Here is a 19,652-nt window from a genome sequence, read left to right as displayed (position 1 = left end):
GTTTCAGACTTTCCCCTCTCAGCTCGGTTGGCTGCAGCGGGTGCAGCTGCCCTGCCTCGTGGGGAGCGGGTTCGGCCTGGGAGCGGGGCCAGGGGCTTGTTTACCGCCCCGCCCGCCGAGGGCAGTGCGCGGTACCTGCGTGCGGGCTCGGGGCGCTCGCTCGCCCGCCCGCCTCCTGCCTCCCTCCTCCCGCCCAGCGCCCGCGGCGGCCGCTAACCGCTGACTTCCAGCCTCGCCCCCCTCCTCCTCGATTCCCCGCTCCCCCTCTCCGAGCAGCCACGGCAGGAGCTCTTATCGCCGCCGCCGCCGCTGACACGGCGCGGTCCCGCCCCGCTCCACCCCCTCCGCCGGAGAGGCAGAGCTGGAGGGCGGGCGGGGAAGGGGGGTTGGCGAGGCGCGTGGCTTCGCCTCCCTTCCCCTTGCCCCCCTCCCGTCCCGCCTCCCGTCCCGCGGCCAATCGGCGCGGAGGGAAGCGCTCGTGCCGCTTACGCCCCCGGGGGAGCCCCCCTTTTAAAATAAAGCGGCGGCGGCACGGCGGGAAGAGGGAGGGTGTGTTGTGTGGGGCGGCCTCGTTAGGTCCCGCACACTGACGGGTGGACACAGACGGGGCGCCGCAGGATGCCCGCAGCTCCCGCGGCGAGGAGGTGAGGCAGGCGGGGGACGAAAGGTCGTGAGGAGAAGGAGGAAGGCGGGAGCGGCGCGCCTGAGGGTCTCTTGCCCGCTCCGAGGATGGCGCCGGTGAGCGAGCAGCTGGAGCCTCAGGGTGCGGACGGGGACCCCGCCGCCGCGTCCCCCCTGCCCGGCCTATCGGCGGCCGAGGAGCCGCGGCGGGAGAACGGCAGCGAGTGGTGCCCCGGGAGCGGCGAGAGTGGGGCCCAGCCCCGGGCGGCGGCGGAGGCCCCCGGGGGCGCGGGCTGCCCCGGGAGCGCGGCTGCGCCGGAGCCCCCCGAGGGCGGCTGGGGCTGGGTGGTGATGCTGGCCGCCATGTGGTGCAACGGCGCCGTCTTCGGCATCCAGAACTCGTGCGGGGTCCTCTTCGTCTCCATGCTCCAGCTCTTCGGCGGCAGCGAGGACAAGCAGCTGGCCTTCAAAACAGGTGAGAGGCGGCCGGGAGAGGGGTCGGCGTCGCTTACAGCCCGTTCCGCCTCCGGCCTTCCCCCCCCCCCCCAGCCCGGGCGCAGGAGGTGCCCCAGCCGGGGCTCTTGCTGCTGGCGGTGCCGCCGCCCGGCGGTCGGTGTCCGAGCCCCACGGGCAGCGAGACCCCTCGGTAGGGGCGTGAGGGCCGGGCGGAGCCTGCCCGTGCCCCGCCGCAAGCACGTGGGGCTGGGCTGAGGCTCTCGGAAACATTCCTTTCATCGGGGGCAACAGAAGCTGCTCTCGCCTCCTGGCGAAGGTGCGCGCTCGCAGCCCTGGCCCCGAGGCAGTGCCGGGGGCAGCAAGATCCGGGGATATCAGGGGAGAAGCTGCAGGGAGAGAAGCAGGTGTACTCTGGCTTCTTCCGCAGCTGTATCTTTGTGTCTGTCATCGTGCATTATTGGGAAGAGTGCACGCTCCCGGTCCCAGAAATCTTTAATCTCCTGCCCTCGTGAGCCTAATGGTTAGTCTAAATGATTAATTAATAGTGGGGTATAGTGGCACTTAAAACATTTCAAAAATGGTCTTAACAGTTGCTAAAAAGAGCATGTCAATGTGCAGATTTACTGCTGTAACCAATATCACAAAACTCATGAGTAAAATTAATGGTGTTTACCCGACTTTAAAGACCTTAACAGTACTATCACAATCAAATATCCACTCTGCCATTACTGATCTAAATCACTCTGGACACAGAAGTATCAATTAGTTCAAAGCTGAGCATAAATTCTATTTTATTTTATGTTTTCTTTGGAATGTGTCTTGTGCTTTGACTTCGCAAGCTGAGGAAATGCAGTTTTTGGATCTTGCAATAATAACAAATTAATAGCTATAATAACTTATTATAGTAAATAAAGTTGGCTTATTTAAAAGGTAGCTTCATTTAAACTATTAAAAATGAAATATTAAAAGAGCGAACGTTGTCTTTTATGTTTTTGTTCCTTTCTTAAAAAAAAAAAAAAAGGTGTTCCAGGTATGTAACCTTGCAGAGGTGGAAGCCTTCTAGGAAACTTAGTACTTAGTAGGTGATACAGATCTTTAAAAGAGTTTTGAAATCTATGTCTTCTTTAATACTGGGATAAGTGGGCCTAAAGTTGAGATGTAGGAAACAAAGAGGCTAATTTTCCTCCCCCAGCTTAATAACAATATTTTTGGCTGAAGTAGAAAAGCAAGGCAGGTGTTTCTACTGAAGTAGGAAAGCTGGAAAGCTTTGGTGGAGCATTAAGTGATGTGTTCTTCAGCATTTGAACTGTTTACGGTGATATAGAAGGTGTATCCCTCCGTGTCCTTGAGCTATAAAGATGAGACGCTACATCTACACGTCAGGTATGGCAGTGTTTGCTTTGCAACTGGGAAATTCATATCCAGAAATAGGTATCTGGGCTCCTTAGCCTGCACAGGAGAAGAAAGAGGTTCAGAGAAGGTGCTGTGAACATTTGCATACTGACCTGGGAGTCAATGGCCTGTCAGAAATGCAGAAGCAAATGGGTGGCTGATACTCTCTCTGTTCATGATGCAGAGGTGTAATTGCTTTTTCTGGTTCTGTAGTAACAACCTCTCAAAACTGTTGTCATGTACTTAAAAAAAGTCTTTAGGTACTAGTGCAGTAGTCAAAATAATCCACAAGAGACAGATTGAAATTATTATGTTTTACCTTCCAGAAGAGTAGTTGCACCACTGGTGTTTGAGTGAGGCGAGATTGTGGGTGTGCTCCACCCATGTTTTTGAAAATTTGCCCAATTGAAGAAAAGAGTGGGGGGGGAAATGGGAACTGGCTTTAAAGCCTAGATCTTTTGCATCCTGCTTAGAAGAGCAGAAAGAGTCCTGGATAGAACCAGCATGTCCTGCATTGCTTTTTAAGTGATCTGAAAAACAAAACCAACCAGCTGCAGCTGCAGTTTGTTTTACTCTATCAGATGTGCTCTGGTTTGAGTAATGCAGAAGATGTTATTTTTACCTTTTTTTTTTAAACTCAGGTTGGTTTAAGTTGGGAGAAATACCATGAGATAGCTGCCTTGGCTAGATGACTTGTGTGCATGTGAAGGAGGACTGCAAATTAAAAAAAAAGGTGTCTCCTGTGAACAGCAGATAAAAAGGTGTCCTTCCTTTCAATGCCTAAAAGTACCTTGATGAGTCGAGGGCACTGTAAGAGCTAAGCAGCAGCTGTCAGAGAGAGCTTTTTGTTTCTTAATGTTGAGCCTCACTGCCTAGTAACTGTTTGTCTGCTATTTTTTTCTTGCCTTATGAAGATAGGACCAAATGTGAACTGAACTAAAATCCTGATACAATATTTAGCTTGCCGAAAGGGGGAGCTATGATCAGGATGGCCAATTGCACTTGGTGTAACGTAGCTCTTATTGAACACTGATGGATTAGCTGGCATTGGTGTAGAAAGAAAAAGAATGACTAATGGAAAAAGTCACTATGATTTTAGTGTTGGAAAAAACTCTAACCTGATTGTTCCCATTATATTGAGTATAGTACTTAATCTAGTTGAGTTTTTTTGTTTGTTTGTTTGTTTATTTTTTTGTGCTAGGACTAATTGCTACCCAAATCTGGGAGTGGAAATTGCATTTGAGTTAGATTTAATGAGCTGGAAAACTGGAATTTGTAGTGAATTGCTGTGTGGTTTTGGGTTTTTTTAATAGTCTAATTCTTCTGAAATTTTTTTTTTTAAATCTAAAATGCTGATTTTTGAGAGGTGTGATTATTCCAGGCAATTTCTCCAGGGATCCCAGGTGTCTGTTTAATCTCACTTTTGATCCAGAGTACCACAGAATTAAATTTTTTTTTTTTTTTAAGTTCCAGGATTACTTAGCCTCTGCCATAAGCACATGTGTTGCCAGAGGTTTCTGTGTGCCTGCTCTTTTGGGACTAGTCAGTAGTTGTCTCTTGCTTGTTGTTTTTCTCAAAAATAGGACTTAAGTAGGTTATAGTACGTGCTGTTTTTGTTATCTCTTAATAGCATTTTGTAATATCTTAAAAATGTATGCCTATTTCTTCGTGTAAGGCAAAATGGGACGACATTAAGTATCATAGTCTGTGCTATTTTTATTAGTTTTAGTAGATGGATGGATATTTATCAGTACGAAAGGCAAAAAGGGAGGAGGCAGAATGGAGTAGGATGTAGTCAAGAAGTGACTCTGCCTTGTAGATGAGAAGTGGAAGGAACCAAAAGTACAGGCAAGGCAGCAGGGCCATTTCCAAAATGCAGCATCAGCACTGGATATGTAAGGTAAATAACTATAATTAACATTGTTGCAGGATTTAGGAGCAGCAACAGAAAAACCTGTGCTGCAGATAATAGGGGGTTCACGAATGTCTTCAAGGAGCACTTTGTTATAGTTATTTTTTATGTAAAAATTTGAACATAACTAGTATACAATATTTTGGTATTCTATTAGTAAAAAGCTCACTTCCTTGCTCATGTAGTGCACTATATAAGCAAATCTATTGTTTCCTTGGGTAGCTACTTTTTTGTTCAAAAGCTAATTGATGTACAGCTGCAGAAGAGGAAAAGCCCCCAATGTAAGTATAAAACTTCTAGAAAACTGTGTCTGAAGTCTCAGGAAACTACTTTGTTCATTGTTTATAGTTCATTGTGTTTGAGGAACAAGTTGGGTGGAAAAAACCCATGTCAATGGAATACAGGACGCTCTTGGCCCTTGAAAATAGAGCAGACCTAGTGGACCTCTAGTGCTAAAGTACAGTTGTGGCCTAATCATCCTTGAAGGGAACGGATCAGGTTCTGGGACCATTCCAGGCTCTGGCAGGAAAAATGCTTGGTTCCTTTCCCTGTTGGAGTTGTCACATGGGGATGAGGAGCACTGAGCCAGTCCCATTGTTATCTAAGTTAAGGATCTGTGTGTGAGTCCCATCTAGTCCTCTGTTGTGCTGTCTTCATAGATGCCTCTACTGTACAGGGTTTCGTGTGTGTATGTACACATACCTGTTTTCAAAAGGGAAGTAAATACTGTGATACTAGTGGCAACAGAGATAAAAAGGCTAGATTTCAGTTTAAAAAAAAGTTAGATAAAACTAGTTTAATTGCTCCTTGTTCTATAATTTACAATGCTGGTTCTGTAATTCTGATGGATTATTATCTCATATGTCTGGAGCGCTCCTCTTGAACTCTTGATAAGTTGTCTGCAGACTGATAAGCCTTGAGTCTGCTAGTTAAGTTGGGTTTTTTGTGGGTTTTTTTTCTCGTCTTGGAATTCACGTTGGTTAGATCATTTTGTTCCAGGTGCAGGTTAACTTGCAACAAGTTGCTCAGTTAGGGAGAATACTCTTCCTAATGTGTCTGAAAGCTAGTTACCAGTTTACTTTTGTTGGTTTCTTAAGAGGCAGTACTTTCATTTCTCTCTAAAGACAGCTGTCTATTGCCACTGCTCTGCATTAAATTCACATGCCTCAAGTTATTAGCTTTGGTGTGCTGCCTGTCAGACAAAACCATATCCTCTAAAATCAACTTCATACAAATCCACACTGAAATGCTAAGTTTTTACCGTACTTTATTCATAACAGTTTTGTTCCATGTGAAATACTTTTCATACTTTCAATGTTACTTTGTCATTGTCTCTGCTCCTATAAGCTTCTGTAAGGTAGAGAAGAAAGGTAGTGTCATTTTACAAAATGAGGCTTTGCTGTTTTCTGGCATGAATGATGTACTATGATAACATTGTGCTGTCTAGTTTGCATTATTTACATAACCTAATGTTTTTCTTGCTACTTATTATCAGTACCTGCAGCCAGTGAAGCTTACTTGACTTTTAAGTTTTCCAGTGTGCATTGCTCCTTGCTCTTCAACCTTGTTTTGTTTAATTGATCCCTGTAATCTGTTCAGTGTCATCTTATTCATCCATTTTGGCTGCTATTCTTTGAGGTTTCTCAACTCCCTTCCTCATTTTGAGTTGGCCTAAATAACTGCTGTCTAAAGGGGAAGTTAGTAAAATGTGTGTGTTTATTAATAGACCTTCTTCTTGGACTTAGCTAGATGTACCAGGGCTTAGTGTTTACCTATCCATAAAGATGATTTTATTTTTCAGCACAGTCTACTTTGTGTCCAGATACTTTAAGTTTCTTGATAATGTTCTATCTCTCTTATCATGATTTCTTTTGCCTCCTTAGATGAGTACTGTTAAAAGCCATCTTGAAGTTTAAATGTAATGGTCTTTTTTTTGTGTGTGTGTGAAGAAACAGTAGACTGTTCGTAAACTATTATAGCACAATTTGTCTACTTGCTCTTTTAGCAAGTTTGAGTTAATTCAGTAATTAGAAATAAGAACAAAATGGTTAAGATTGTGGCCTTTCTGCCTGGAGCAATGTCTACTAGAGCAGGCTGCTAAGGACCTTGCCCAGGGAGGTTTTGACCATCTACAAGGATGGAGACTCTGCAGGCTCTGAGGGTTATCTGTGCAAGTGTTTGACCACCCTCACAGTAAAGAAGATTTTTCTTACCTTTAAATGGAATTTTCTGTACTGTAATTTGTGCCCTTTGGCTCTTGCTTCTTGAGAAGAGTTTGACTCAGTCTTTTTTAATTTCTTCTCATCAGGTATTTATGCATGCTGGTAAAATTACTGTCTCTCCCCCCAGCGTTTTCTTGAACCTAACCAACTCCACCCCTCTCAGCCTCTCACCGTGTGTCAGATGCTTCAGTTCCCTTCTCATTTTTGCAGTCCTTTGCTGGATTCACAGTAATAAGAAGACTACCTGCTCCACCTTTGGCGTAGTTGGGGGTTCAGACTCTTGAAGCTTGAGGATCTCAGAGAAGGTAAAGTCAATCTCATGCCACCTCCAGTGCTGTGCAGTGTTCTGACCCCCTCCCACATTTCCTTCACCTGGTAGCACAAGCATATGCCTCCTTAGGCATCTGAGTGCCTGCCTGCCTCAGAGGAGCCACAGACCTGCTCCATGCATCCTTCCTGAGGAGCACAGTCTGAACTGGGACCTATGGTGTCATGGGGACATTTGCTGCACTGTGTGCTGGGGAGTGTACCCTGTGGCAGCACCACTGGTGAGCGAGTGTTGGCTGCTCTGAGAAGAGCAGCTGGTCCCCTTTGCTATGACCTGTTGTTGGCCAGCTGCCTTGGCTCTGCTGTTGGAGCTGTGCTCTAGGTCAACCCCTTCATGATGTGAGGGCTCAGCAGTCATATGAAACTTAGTATTTAATGTTTTCTGAATTTTATATACATATTACCCACTGTTTGAAGAGCCACATACAGATAATCTTAGCTGAGGAACTCAGTGGCAATTCAGATTTAGCTGTAGCATTGTTGTTGCTTGGAGACTATCCTAATCTGTGTTTCAGTTCCTCATTTCTAAATTTGTGGATTAATTTATTAATACATTTGGGAATTAGTATTTGATCAGTCACATAAACATTTTCAATAAACATTGATCTATAATGCTCAGCAAGTAATTACCCAATTTGAAATGGCTTCTGCTCTGTGAACTCCGTGGAAGGAGATGCACTGATTACTTACATCCAAGCTAATGCAGCACTTATAAGATAGCTGCTTGACATTAGAATAGTCAATTCCTTCATTATGTGAAGGAATTATATAGGTTGTCTCTTATATATTCTTATATATTTCTTATATTTTTTTATTCTTTCATTTTGTGAACAAACAAACAATGCAGACTTAGACTACTGCAGTTCAATCTTCAGCAAACATGTACAGGAAGGATAATTCTATGAGAAAACATTCTCTTGTGATCTTACACTATCTGTTTTAGTTCCAGAGATCTAATTTATTACAATAACAGCAGCTCTGGTTTATATCTTGCTGTTAATTTTCATGGGAACTGGACAGGAAAGACTGGTTTTAATAGCTAAGTTAGAGTTGCAGTCCTTTAGTAAGGATGGGACCAATTTAAAAATCATCACTGTTAGTTCCCACACACAGGAAGGGATTACTGGGATGTTGAGCCCAGGCTCTTGCTATCAGCAGCATGTCTGTAATCCCATGGAACGCGGTCTCAGACTTGAAGTTGCAAAGCAACCTTTTTGTTACCTTTTTCCTGAATAAGCAGAAGTAGTGAGTTCTTTGGCTGTTTATCTTCTGCAGTGTGCTTTGTACAGTAGAGCTGTATTTTATGTATATGTCCAAAGTACCTCAATAGTTTTTTTTTCTTTTGCATTTTTAAATACACAGATAGGAAGACTAATAAGTAATTTAAAACATATTAGCTATTAATTTAATTCTCTTAGTTTCTAGCTATTGTCCTCTGGGAAATTCTTTGTAAAATTGTCAGTAAGGGTTGTCTTTTGGCTCCTGCTCTGGGTTTTAGCCATTTTTTCAAGATACTTCAATAAAAATGTTGCAAATAGAAAATGCATTGGGTAAATAAAAAAAGTCTTTCTACTTCATTGCAAAGAAGTATCTTGATATCACATAATTTTAGCTGTATTTTGTCAATACTCTAACACTGAACAAGGATAATACACTATGGCATAATGTTCTAAATATATTGTGATCTTTAAGCTTTTGCAGTCTAGAAGGAATGAACAGTCCTTTCTTTTGGAACAAAACATAGCTTTCATAGTTGCAAGTTCATCATATGAGACCAGGTACAGTGTTCTTGTGTATAAGGTAGGAAAGCTGCTCTTTTGCAAAAAAAAAACCCCCAAAACAAACAAAAAAGAACAAAAAACCCAACACATCACTTAACTAAGGCAGCAAAAAGAGATTGTTCTAATTAGACAAATCCTAGTTTTAGCACTTACTGTATTGCAGTGAATGCTTAAGACCTCAATGCAAGAAGAAAAGAGAAGGTTAGTATTCATTTAAAAAGTGATCTTGAGTGGGTGTTGAGATGGGCTGTATCTTCGTAGGTTTTTGTGCTGTCTCTCTAGAGCTCCCTGTTGTCCTTGGACTGACTTTTATGACTTTGTCTTGTCAATTTTCTATACCCAGGCATGTAGTAGCCATGCTCCTCTTAAGTAACTACTCAGTCTGCTCTAGACTGGAATCTGGATGGCAGCTAAGGCACATAAAGAATGAACAGTTGAACAACAAAGACAGTGGTATAGAACAGAAACTAATTTGGTTTGTCCAAGCAGGCCTGTATCTCTTGTCAGAAGAGCTGGAAGCACTAAGTGTGCTTGGCCTACACAGCCAGGGCTTACTTGGACAGTAACCTGATCCTGTGTTATAATTAAACATGCTGGAGATGTGCTGGTTTGGAATAATCTCAATGGGTTACACAGGTGAGACTGAAAGCCTACTTGTCAGTTTACTCCATGTTTAGCACATGTAGTAGTTTCAAAGTGGTTTGATGTCAGCTTCTATGTAATGCTACTTGTTTTTATGAGAGGGAAGAAGGTGTGGTAATAGTGTTTTACCTAAAGATGCTCTTAATCTCAAGCATGTGAGATTGAAATTGAGAACCTGAACTGTGGTGCATATTTTGGACATATCAGTGGTATGTGTCATGATTCAGAGTAACAACCTTATTAGAAAGTTGATGTAGTGTTGCTAGATAATATTTTTTCAAATCTTGAGTGTGCTATTTATATGATGACTTTTGGGTTCTCATTCAATTTATTTATGAAAATTCTGCCTGTGGCCCCCTGAGTTCATTGATTTAAGTTGTCATATGTGTGACAAAACTGAAGGTATGTACTTTAAACAAAGCCTTTATGGTTTTGGCACACAAAAAGGAATTTGAAATTGACCTTTGTTCTTTTGTAACTTAAAGTAATTTCCTACCTCTGAAATATTTATGTACCTTACGCGCATCAAAACCCAACCTTGCATTCCAGACTTAAAAGAAATTAGGACTCTCAGCTTATAGTTTCTGACACAGCTGGGTTCTGGCAGTGATCTAGAAAATTAAATCAACACTAGGGAGTCTTCTGGAGGCTTAAATAAATTGTGCAAGCCTGGGATGTATTTTATAATCCTATCAGAGTAACCCCATTTTTTACAGATTGAAGCATGAAGCATTAACAGCTTTTTACACCTCTCTATGTATCAAAGTATTTTGTTAATGGTGCAGCAGTTTAATGAACATTTAGTTTCATGCAGTGAAATCACTGACCCTTGAAGATGTGTGTTGGGGGACTGGGATAGAATTGGGTGGATTACTGGGATGGCTGGAATAGAACTGCACAAAATCAGTATGGACAGTCTTTGCATAGTCAGAAGTTTAGTCAGAATGATCCAGCTCTGGTGTTCTGAATTTTTACTGCTTTTTCTGATATCAGGCAAAGAAAATAGTATGTTGCATGCAATTTGTGCTCTCTCATGCTGCGTTATTGATCTTTTGTATATGTGGTATTAAGGCATTTAACTTAATGTATGTTATGTGATAGAGGTTCAGTCTCGGCATCAAGGTCTGTGACAACTGTATACTGTATTAATAATTTTTTTTAGATGAACATGTATTATTTCAGCAATTGGTCAAAATTTTAAAATATTTTAAGAATAATTTAACTGTATTTATTAAGGATAATTGGGAAAATACAGGTAGGGAAAGGTGGATATCCTGCAAACTACTCTGCTGCTTGTTCTTTGGGACATTGTCAATGTCCCTGAGCATTTGAGATTTCTTTTCTAGTTTATGTGCTGTCCCACCTACCAGCATTCTAAATATGTATTTTCCTGATCATAGGTAAGTGAGGTGCTATAAACAGTAATATAAAAGCCAGGTGAAAAATTCTATCATTTTGTTAAAATTGCCTGCATCTGGACCTATGTGGTTGTTCTGGAGTTTCAAACAAAAAGGATATGGATTCTCAATGTGAGAAGGATTAGAATGGAAAGGATAGAAACTTCATTTCAATATGAAAATTTGCTGCAAGTTTTATATTGTCTTCTGAAGGTGATCAATCTTAGCACGTCTCACAATTTCTTGTTTATAAGCAGTTTGGATTCTGTGGAAGCTTTGAGTGCTAGTTCTTTGGGATATGATCTCTGCCAGCTGAGATGCTGATTGCTGTTCAGTGTTTACTGTGCAGAAGATGTGGGTATTACAAACAGTATTCTTAGAATGAAAGGATTTCCATTATTTTTATCAAAACATTGCTTTACAAAAAAGTGTTAGATCTCTGTTTTCCTTGAGCTTTTGCAGAGCTCTATAGAGTGCTGCGTGAACTGTTGTGGAATTCCTCTTCAACACACTTTTTTTATTTTTTTTGGAAGAGAATAATTTCTGTGACTACAACAGCACAGCTTCGTCACATTGCCTTAGAACCTGGTTACTGCTTTTCTTTTTTGTGTTAAACTAAAATCTGTAGTACAGGGGGCTCAGTGGACTCTAACAGATAATTAGGAGTGGTCGTATTTAGAAATTAGTATTAACAGTTTAGAAATGAGTACTAACAGTAATGTGAATAAGGTGACTAGGCTTGTGACTCTCTGGCTGGTGTGATTGTAGCTGATTTATTGGGTCTTATCAGAAATTAAGTAAATCATGCTTTTTTTTTTTTTTTACATATTAAGACATTAAATGCTACTTTGACCACACAGTTTTTAATACTGTTTCCTGTGCTGTGCACCATTGATGATTCTGATAAAATACATGTTACCATGATTGATTCTTAACTATATAACTGTTTCCCATTCTAAAGCTTAAGATTCATCTTTTCATTTTACTCTGCATCCTGCTTAATAGATAAGTAACATGTTAATTTTATATATATTTGACCTATATGTCATAAAATCCATAAACCTTTCAACTAGAGTGAGGGAGAGGTTGCCCCTTAGCAACCACTATCTTGTCTATACCGTACTTGTTTCCTAACAAGCTACAGACCCTGTAGAGTCTGTAGACTCTATTTTTACAAAAGGCAGTGGATTGCTCTGCAATGTAGAGCCCTCCATTACTGAATCATAGGATATCCTGAGTTTGAAGGGACCTACAAGGATTATCAAAGTCCAGTTCCTGGGCCTGCACAGAACAGCCCCAAGAATCACACCATGTGCCTGAGAGCATTGTCCAAACACTTCTTGAACTCTGTCAGGCTTGATGCTGTGACCACTTCCCTGGGGAGCATGTTGCAATGCTCAGCCACCCTCTGGGTGAAGAACGTCTTCCCAATATCCAGCTTAAATCTCCCCTGAGGCAGCTTCATGCCATTCCCTCAAGTCCTGTCGCTGGTAACCACAGAGAAGAGATCAGTGCCCGCCCCTCTTCTTCCCCTCGTGAGGAAGTTGTAGACTGCCATTAGATCTCCCCTCGGTCTTCTCTTCTCCAGGCTGAACAAGCCAAGTGACCTCGGTGTCTCCTCATGTGGCTTCCACTCTAGACTCTCCACCACCTTCGTACTCTAATGGATGTACTCCTTTGGATGTACTCCTTTGGATGTACTCTAATAGCTTCAGACCCTTCTTATATTGTGACACCCAAAACTGCATACAGAACTTGAGATGAGGCTGCACCAGTGCAGAGCAAAGCGGGACAATCACCTCCCTTGACTGCGTGGCAGTGCTGTGCTTGATGCACCCCAGGATATGATTTGCCCTTGAGTTTGTAAGCTCTGCTTTTTCTTAACTTGAAATTTCCTGACAGAAGACTCATGAGGGTCATAAACTAATTGGTTTTTTTTCCTCAGGCCATTACCACCAGAATTACCACATATCTTTGTGCAAAACTCATAGCTTGGGAGTGTGATGAATTAATTTTAAGGTAATCTTGCCACTAAGTGTGAAATTGTATAATGAATAAAATCCTTTTTTCTTGAATAAGTGCCTGTAGTGGCCAATGTTTTAATGAAATGTTGTGTAGCTTTGTGTAAAACATCAGCTGAATTGTGTGATTAAGGGTTTGTGACTGGGGGAGTACATGAATGTTTAGTGGGAATCTAAGAGATGGTTAAAGAATGGTTTAGCAGTATTTACATAAAGGTAGTTGAAATAAGGGGGGTTTAGGATTAGTGTAAATGCAGAGGAAGGAAGAAGGAGCCTCCACCTATTGTTAGGCCTGGTGAAAGAGATCAAAGGTAAAATCAATCTGCTTATTTTAAAAGTGGGACATCTTGTTAAGCTTAGTGAGAATGCTGCATCCACACAGATTTATTTACTTTTTTGTGTGTGGACTTGCCTTTTAAATGGACTGTACTGCTTCTGATTACAGCTATGCTTTGCTGTTGACATTGTTATTTGCTTTAGCAGTTACTTTGTCTTTAGCTACTGTGTCCATTTTTTATGAAGTAACTTCACGATTGAAAAGCCTCTTCCTGTGCAGTTGGTTTAGCTTAGGATGGGCACATGTCCTGTGAAGTTCAGTAAGTCATGAATTTCAGTTTAGTGTAAGACAAGTATATCACTGTTTTATGATAGAAAACAGTACCATGGGCTTTTAGAGCTGATCTGTTCATATGCTTGACTCAATTTAAGGAGTATCAGTTTGAAGTATTATAGTTACATTTTTGCCCTCAGTAGTTATATCTGGCATGTGTTAAAATATTAAATGGGCAAACTATATATAGTTATTCCCCTCTGTACCTTTTTTCCTGTTTTTATCTGGGTCACTATGGGAGTGCTGAAGCAAATGTGATTATCAGAGGGTTTTGTTATGTTCTGAAAGGCATGATATGTACTGAGGTGAGAGGCAGCCTTCCTAAATGGCACTGGTGCTGATCATTCTGTGATGCTTTGCATCACACTGTACCAGTAATGTGCATTTTACATTCATTGGTGTTTTTTTTTTCTTTTACCTTGCTCTGCTTGTCTGTTTTGCTGCACTGGAATGCCGGGTGACATTTTCAGACAGTGATGTAAAATATGCAAGGGTGATATTACACCTGGAGAGACCTGGCAAGGCATAGAATTCAACTGGCAGATTATAGCAGATGAAGATCTATTCAGTTCATTCAGTGGTTTGTGGAGAGTTACTCAGCTGGCCAGATGCAGGCTTTAACTTTAGAGTGGGCTGAAACTCTCCAGTTTACCCTAGCTTTGCTGACTGGATCTCCACTGGCTCTAATGGGACCTTTGACTCCGTATTCACATGGGCGTCTACACTTGGGTCCTTTAATATGCTTTAACTTGGAAGTTGAATCCAACTCCAGGTGTCCTGTAGTGCCCCTGGGCACAACAAAAAATACTGTTGTACACTTGTGTGTGCTGCATCTGTATGGTCTTTGCTCTGACTAATAATACCCACTCTGATGTCCGGACCAGTGCATGCTACTTAGAGACCACATTTGCAAACTCAGTTGAATCTTTAGGGGGTTTATTGTCAAAGTTATCTTTCCTTTTGAAGGTTTATCAGAGCCTGATAAGATCGATACAGAAAGCAATGCCCCATAGAACTCTTTGATGCTCTTGATGTAGAATGTAGTTAGGAATTTAGCTCTATTTGCCGAACTGTCTTCCATGTGATGTTGTATGAGCTTCAGCTTCTAATTGCTCTAGAATTTACTTAATGGCATATAGAAAACAGGCTGATACTGACTTTCTGTGGCCAACACTTTTGTATGATTCCATTCCTCAAAGCAAATGTAAATTCGTCTTGTATTTGGAATGCTTAAATTCATTTATATAGCTCCCAGCAGTTAGACTGTAATTGTGGGTGCTCTGTTCTTTTGAATTATTTCCAAATATAAGGCAGTTATAGGCAGCTTTTCCCGGCATGGTTGTGGACAGTGGTTTGTTGATGAGTAAAGTTAGGCTACACAGAAGAAAAAAAAAAAATCAATGTGAGAACATCAAGAAAGTTGAATCTTACCAGCCAGCAGTCGTAGACTTCTAAAGCGTGTTCTTGGAGACAAATTATAGCTGCTTGGTGGTGTGATGATGTTTTTTTTTTTTCTCCTCTCCTCCTCCTCTCTGTAACCTTTTTGTTTCCAGTTTTTGTCTTGGCAGAATTACAGAGCCCCTGGCATAGAGAGAGGCCAGACAGCGCTAGTCAGTTATGTCCTGTCTCTGGGAGAGGGAGTTCATGCTGAGCACCACATTTGGTAGAAGCTGGAAGCTGTAAATTGCTTCCTCTCTGAAGCAGGGCATTGCTTCCCTGAAATTTGTCATGGCAGGACCTAATGCTTTGCCAAAGTATCTGAGACATGCCAGTTGGTACCTGCCATTCAACGCTTTTTTTTTTTTAATTTAAAGTGTTGGCTGGGCTAATATGCTATTTGAGACTTTTGGTCATATGTTAGTTATATCTCATCAAGATCTCCAAATTCAATTTACAAGTATTTGGTTGTTTTTTAGGAGGAAACTGTCTAATAAGTAAATGATCTGACTAGGATTTAACTGGATATTACCAAATACAAGTGGAATCATTCTGGTAATGTTTTCTGATTCTAAGGAAAACACTTAAAACATTGTAGTGATTAAAACTTGAAGGTATTAGCTGTAACATAGAATTTGTAGTTACTTTTAGGTTATGTTGGTGTTACAGGTTAGATAGAACAATAATAGAAAAATTGAATCTGAAGACTTAGACATTATTAATGCTTATCTCTTGATGTAAAAAGCCCTGATTATGATCACATTGGTACTCACTCTTATATATGCCAAATATATATTATATAGGAAACAATTGTATTTTGTTTCTTTTTTTTTTTTTTTTTCACTTACTTAACTTGAACATTCTGCCTCTTATTTTTGTTCTGTAATGTTTTGGTTTCTCTGAAAATAGACCAGTTGCTATGAAAATAGGTTGTTGGAATAGCATGCTGCCTGGTTTTGGCTTAAACAGGCGTAGGCAACCAGTGGCATTACTGTGGTTCTGCCTGTTAATGAAGGACCACTTTCTTTTTTTCTTAACAGTTATTGTCTGTATGTGGGCAGCATCTGGAAGAGTCAGTGCTGTGCTATTAGAAAATGACTCCAATGCTATTTTAGTTTTTTTCTTAAGAAAGAATGTTATCTAGACAACTTATCTCAAGATTTTGCTATGTTGTTGATCTTCAGCATCAAGATGTAAGGTCTCCACGTTCCTGTATGTATCAGCTCTCAATATTTTACTGATGCGAATTGCCAAGATGAAGCACTGGTTTCTATAGTTTCTGTTTGCAATTGCCTGCTTTTCTGAGCTTTCAAACCAGAGAAGAAATGCAGGAAAATGGAAGTGCTCTTCTGTTATTTTAATAGTTTTACTACTCTTATTACATTTACTTTTACATTTCTTGTATTAAATGAGTTAAGATGTTCTCCACTTTTGATTGGAAAAGAGGGAAATGTAGAAGTAACACTTCATCCAATTAATGTATTTTCCTGCTCCCATTAATTGTGATGACTTAGAGCATCTGGTGGTAACTGAGCATGAGCTGCTTAAAGTCACAGAAACCCAATTCCCATTATTTCTGCTCATTGAAGGGAATAAATAAATTACCAGACACTAATCTTGGGATAATTGCTTGCTGAGCAGGAGATCTTAGCTTTTAAAGAAATTAGTTTTGTAAGTTTATGGAGCTGTCAGAACTAGTGAACTATTAAAAAAGGTTAACCACAAATGAACAGAAGTCGAGTTTTCAGTCTTTTATTTGTAACTATAGCAGTTGAACTTTGCAGCATACAAATATATGCAGTGAAGATAGATATTTTCTTTTCCCCTATGCTATGGTGTAATCACAGCCAAAACTAGGACACCTCTATGAGTTTTACTGTAATTTATCAACTGAAGTTTAAGCTGGAGACTAAAATTTATGTCAATGTTTCTGGCAGTATAGAGTTAGGACATGTGTGTAGTAAGATACAGTATGTACTGCTGTTTTGAATGACCAAACCTTTGAGTTTGAAGTAGCTGTTATTTTGGGTTGGTACTCTGATTTGGACATAGAGGAAGGCATGTGTTCTTTAGGTCTAGACAGTCTGCCCTGTGACATTACATGAATTTTCCTTATTCTCCTTTATTTGACATGACTTAGGCAGGTCAATATTCAAAATCCTTTTTTTATTCTAAAATAACTGTGTGGCCTTGTGATTTATGTCTTTAGGGTTTTGGTATTTGAAAGTCATACCCCTTGTTGCTAGTGGTCCTTACTCCTTTGCCTTTGGAGAGCAGCTTGAAAAAGGGGGTGTTAGGAGTCATCATTCATAGCTCCTGCTCAGCAGCTACCCTTGCTGCATTGACCTCACTGGAGTCGTCTTCTTTGCCTGGCAGCAGACTTCCTCCCCCACACATATCTGTAAGTATTCAGAGCCCACAAATAAGTAGATAAACAAGCCTCAAATACACCTAGATATTTTTTTCCCTGTGGAATAAAATGCCTAACATATTTTCAACACCTTCTATTTGCAGGATAACTAAGAAGTAATTTAAGTGGTTCCTGGATCTTTCTGGCCTGATGAGTGTTTTCTACCTCTGTAGCTTGTTGCTATGGGCAGTTTATGCATTTTTTTGAGGCTATAAAAATCTGTATTTGCCTCTGTGTCAAATTCCTGTTCTGTAGCTGGTCTTTACATATAACAGTATATGTTCATTCTGATTCTCTTATGCTGTTTATTATAATGTTTACTAGATTACATCTTTGATCAAAATTCCACAGGGATTCTGGCAAAGTGGTGACAATACCCTGGGTTAACTTGGATTAAGTACTCTGATCGGAAGTAATTGTTTCATGCAATATGTTTTTGTCTGTCAATGAGAACTGCATTTTTTTCCTGCAGACAGTCTTTTCATTGTGGAATCTCTGCTTGAAACTTCCTCAATTTAAAGAAGTAGGCTTTACTTATTCTCCTTCTGTTTATTTTAACTACTGTCAAAATATCAGGATGTAACAGACTTGCCATATAAGGACACAATTATTAATATTCTTGAAGTTTAAAGTGATCTCAGTAAGTTATGTTTAACTTGTATTTAGAGGGGGCATGGAGGCTTCAGAGCACTCCTTCAGTTCACGTTCAGATATCATCTGTGGGTTGGTGTAGTGGTTTGGATTTTGTTTTCCCCCAGAGGCTAAGAAAAGTGGTAGACCCCAAGGGGTGGAAACCCCTGGAAGTTTTGAAATTCTGCCCAATGGGCACTCCTGCAAAAATGTCAACATATCACAAGCCCTGGAAGAGAAGAGTTGTAGTTTTTGGTTGTTAGAAGAAGTAGCCATGTTGTGAGCCACGAAGAAGGGGCTCAGAGCCCCACAGGGGGGCTTTGGCCCCCAGCCCCAGGCTGGGGGAGCTGCAGGGACCTGGAACAGCATAAAGCTGGGCTAGGTGCCTGTAGTTATGCTGGGAGATGTTTTCTCCATCATGGGCAGCAGCTGGAGAAAGCAGCAGCCGGCACTGACCAGAGAAATGGTGGCAGAGAGCCAGAAGAGATAAGACGGAGCAACAGAGACATGCAGCACCAGAGAAAGAACTCCTGGAAGGAGAGCCGAGGAAAAGAGAGTCAGCAGCAGAGTTACAGAGTTCTTGGGGGTAAGAACTGATTCCAGACCCCCCAAAACTCCCTTAAGACCCCTCTTGGAAAGGGGGGACATGGGCTCCTATTTTGGAGAGCAGTTTTGGACATGCAGCACCAGAGAGAGAGGAGCTGAGAAGCTCAGAGCGTCCTGAGAGCTGAACCAGGACGGTGTGGGAGGTTGGCCTTGGGGGCCCTCCCTTGCTGCAAGCTACAAAGAAGCTCGCAGCCTGAGACAGGGCACAAGGCCCTGCAAGGAGCTTGAGTCTCCTGGAGATACCAGACCGTCATGAAGACCCCCTGTGTCTTCGTGATATGACGTGGTGAAACGACCTTTGTCTGGGGTTACGAAGCCCACGGAAGACCCCTTTGCCTGCGTCAAGGGGCCGAGGGAGCTTGGATACCTCCCTCATGAGTGCTGGCAGAGATCCAGCAACAGCTGCATGCATGAGAGAGAGATGGACTGCTACTCTGAAGAAGCTGCTGCCCTGAGAGACTGGAAGGGATCTGTCCTTTCCCTCCTGGACTTTTATTTGGAGGGGAGAAGAGATCTGATCCATTGTAAATACTATATGTCATGGTAGAGATAGTTGTAATCGTGTGTATAATGTATTATGATATTTATTTGTACAGTCATTGTAATATATTCCCTTTCCCCCATTCTGAGTCTGGTTGTGTTTTGTCTGGAAAAACCCATCTCACATTAGGTTGAGATGTGGGAGGGGGCTTAGACTAGGGAATTAGGATTTTGGGGCTATCTCAAACCATGACAGTTGGCAACAGTAAAAGTGTAAAAGACATGTAGTGCCACAGGTACTTGCTTCAAATATATGATGTCTTAGTTTTGACACAAGCAGAAAACAGTATTTCCTTTTGCACACAGGGACTTCTGTTGCTGAATGCACACACATGCTTATAGGAAAGTACAAAAGCAGAATCAAACCCAGCCTGCTGTTTGCAGATTTGTTTCTGCCACAGCAGAGCCCTAGTGCTGCCTTTTTTTTTTTTTTTTTTTTTAAGCTGTACACAGTAGAAATGCATTCATCTAGGGGAAAAAAGTCAGTATTGTATATATTTGTCATTGCAGATCTGAATTTTGATATTTAAAATATTAATTAAAATCAGATTTATTAAAAAATTCTTTAGTAGACTGATACAAAATGCAGAAGTGTGTGACTTCATATTTATGAGTCTTCTGTACTATGCACATGCAGTTGTAGAAACA

General features: G+C 41.4%; 1 protein-coding gene across 1 annotated transcript in view; it reads left to right on the top strand.

Moving 5' to 3' along the window:
* Window positions 1-425: 425 nt before the first annotated feature.
* SLC16A10 (solute carrier family 16 member 10) overlaps window positions 426-19,652 on the top strand; it is a 63,101-nt gene continuing 43,874 nt past the window's right edge. Inside the window, exon 1 of the mRNA XM_032682587.1 lies at window positions 426-1,096. Within this exon, the coding sequence (XP_032538478.1) occupies window positions 730-1,096 (367 nt within the window). The 5' untranslated portion in view covers window positions 426-729. The remainder of the gene's footprint in view (window positions 1,097-19,652) is intronic.

Source organism: Chiroxiphia lanceolata, chromosome 3 (genome assembly GCF_009829145.1).
Source record: "Chiroxiphia lanceolata isolate bChiLan1 chromosome 3, bChiLan1.pri, whole genome shotgun sequence".
Taxonomy (NCBI): Eukaryota; Metazoa; Chordata; class Aves; order Passeriformes; family Pipridae; genus Chiroxiphia; species Chiroxiphia lanceolata.
This window is presented reverse-complemented; position numbering and strand designations above follow the sequence as displayed.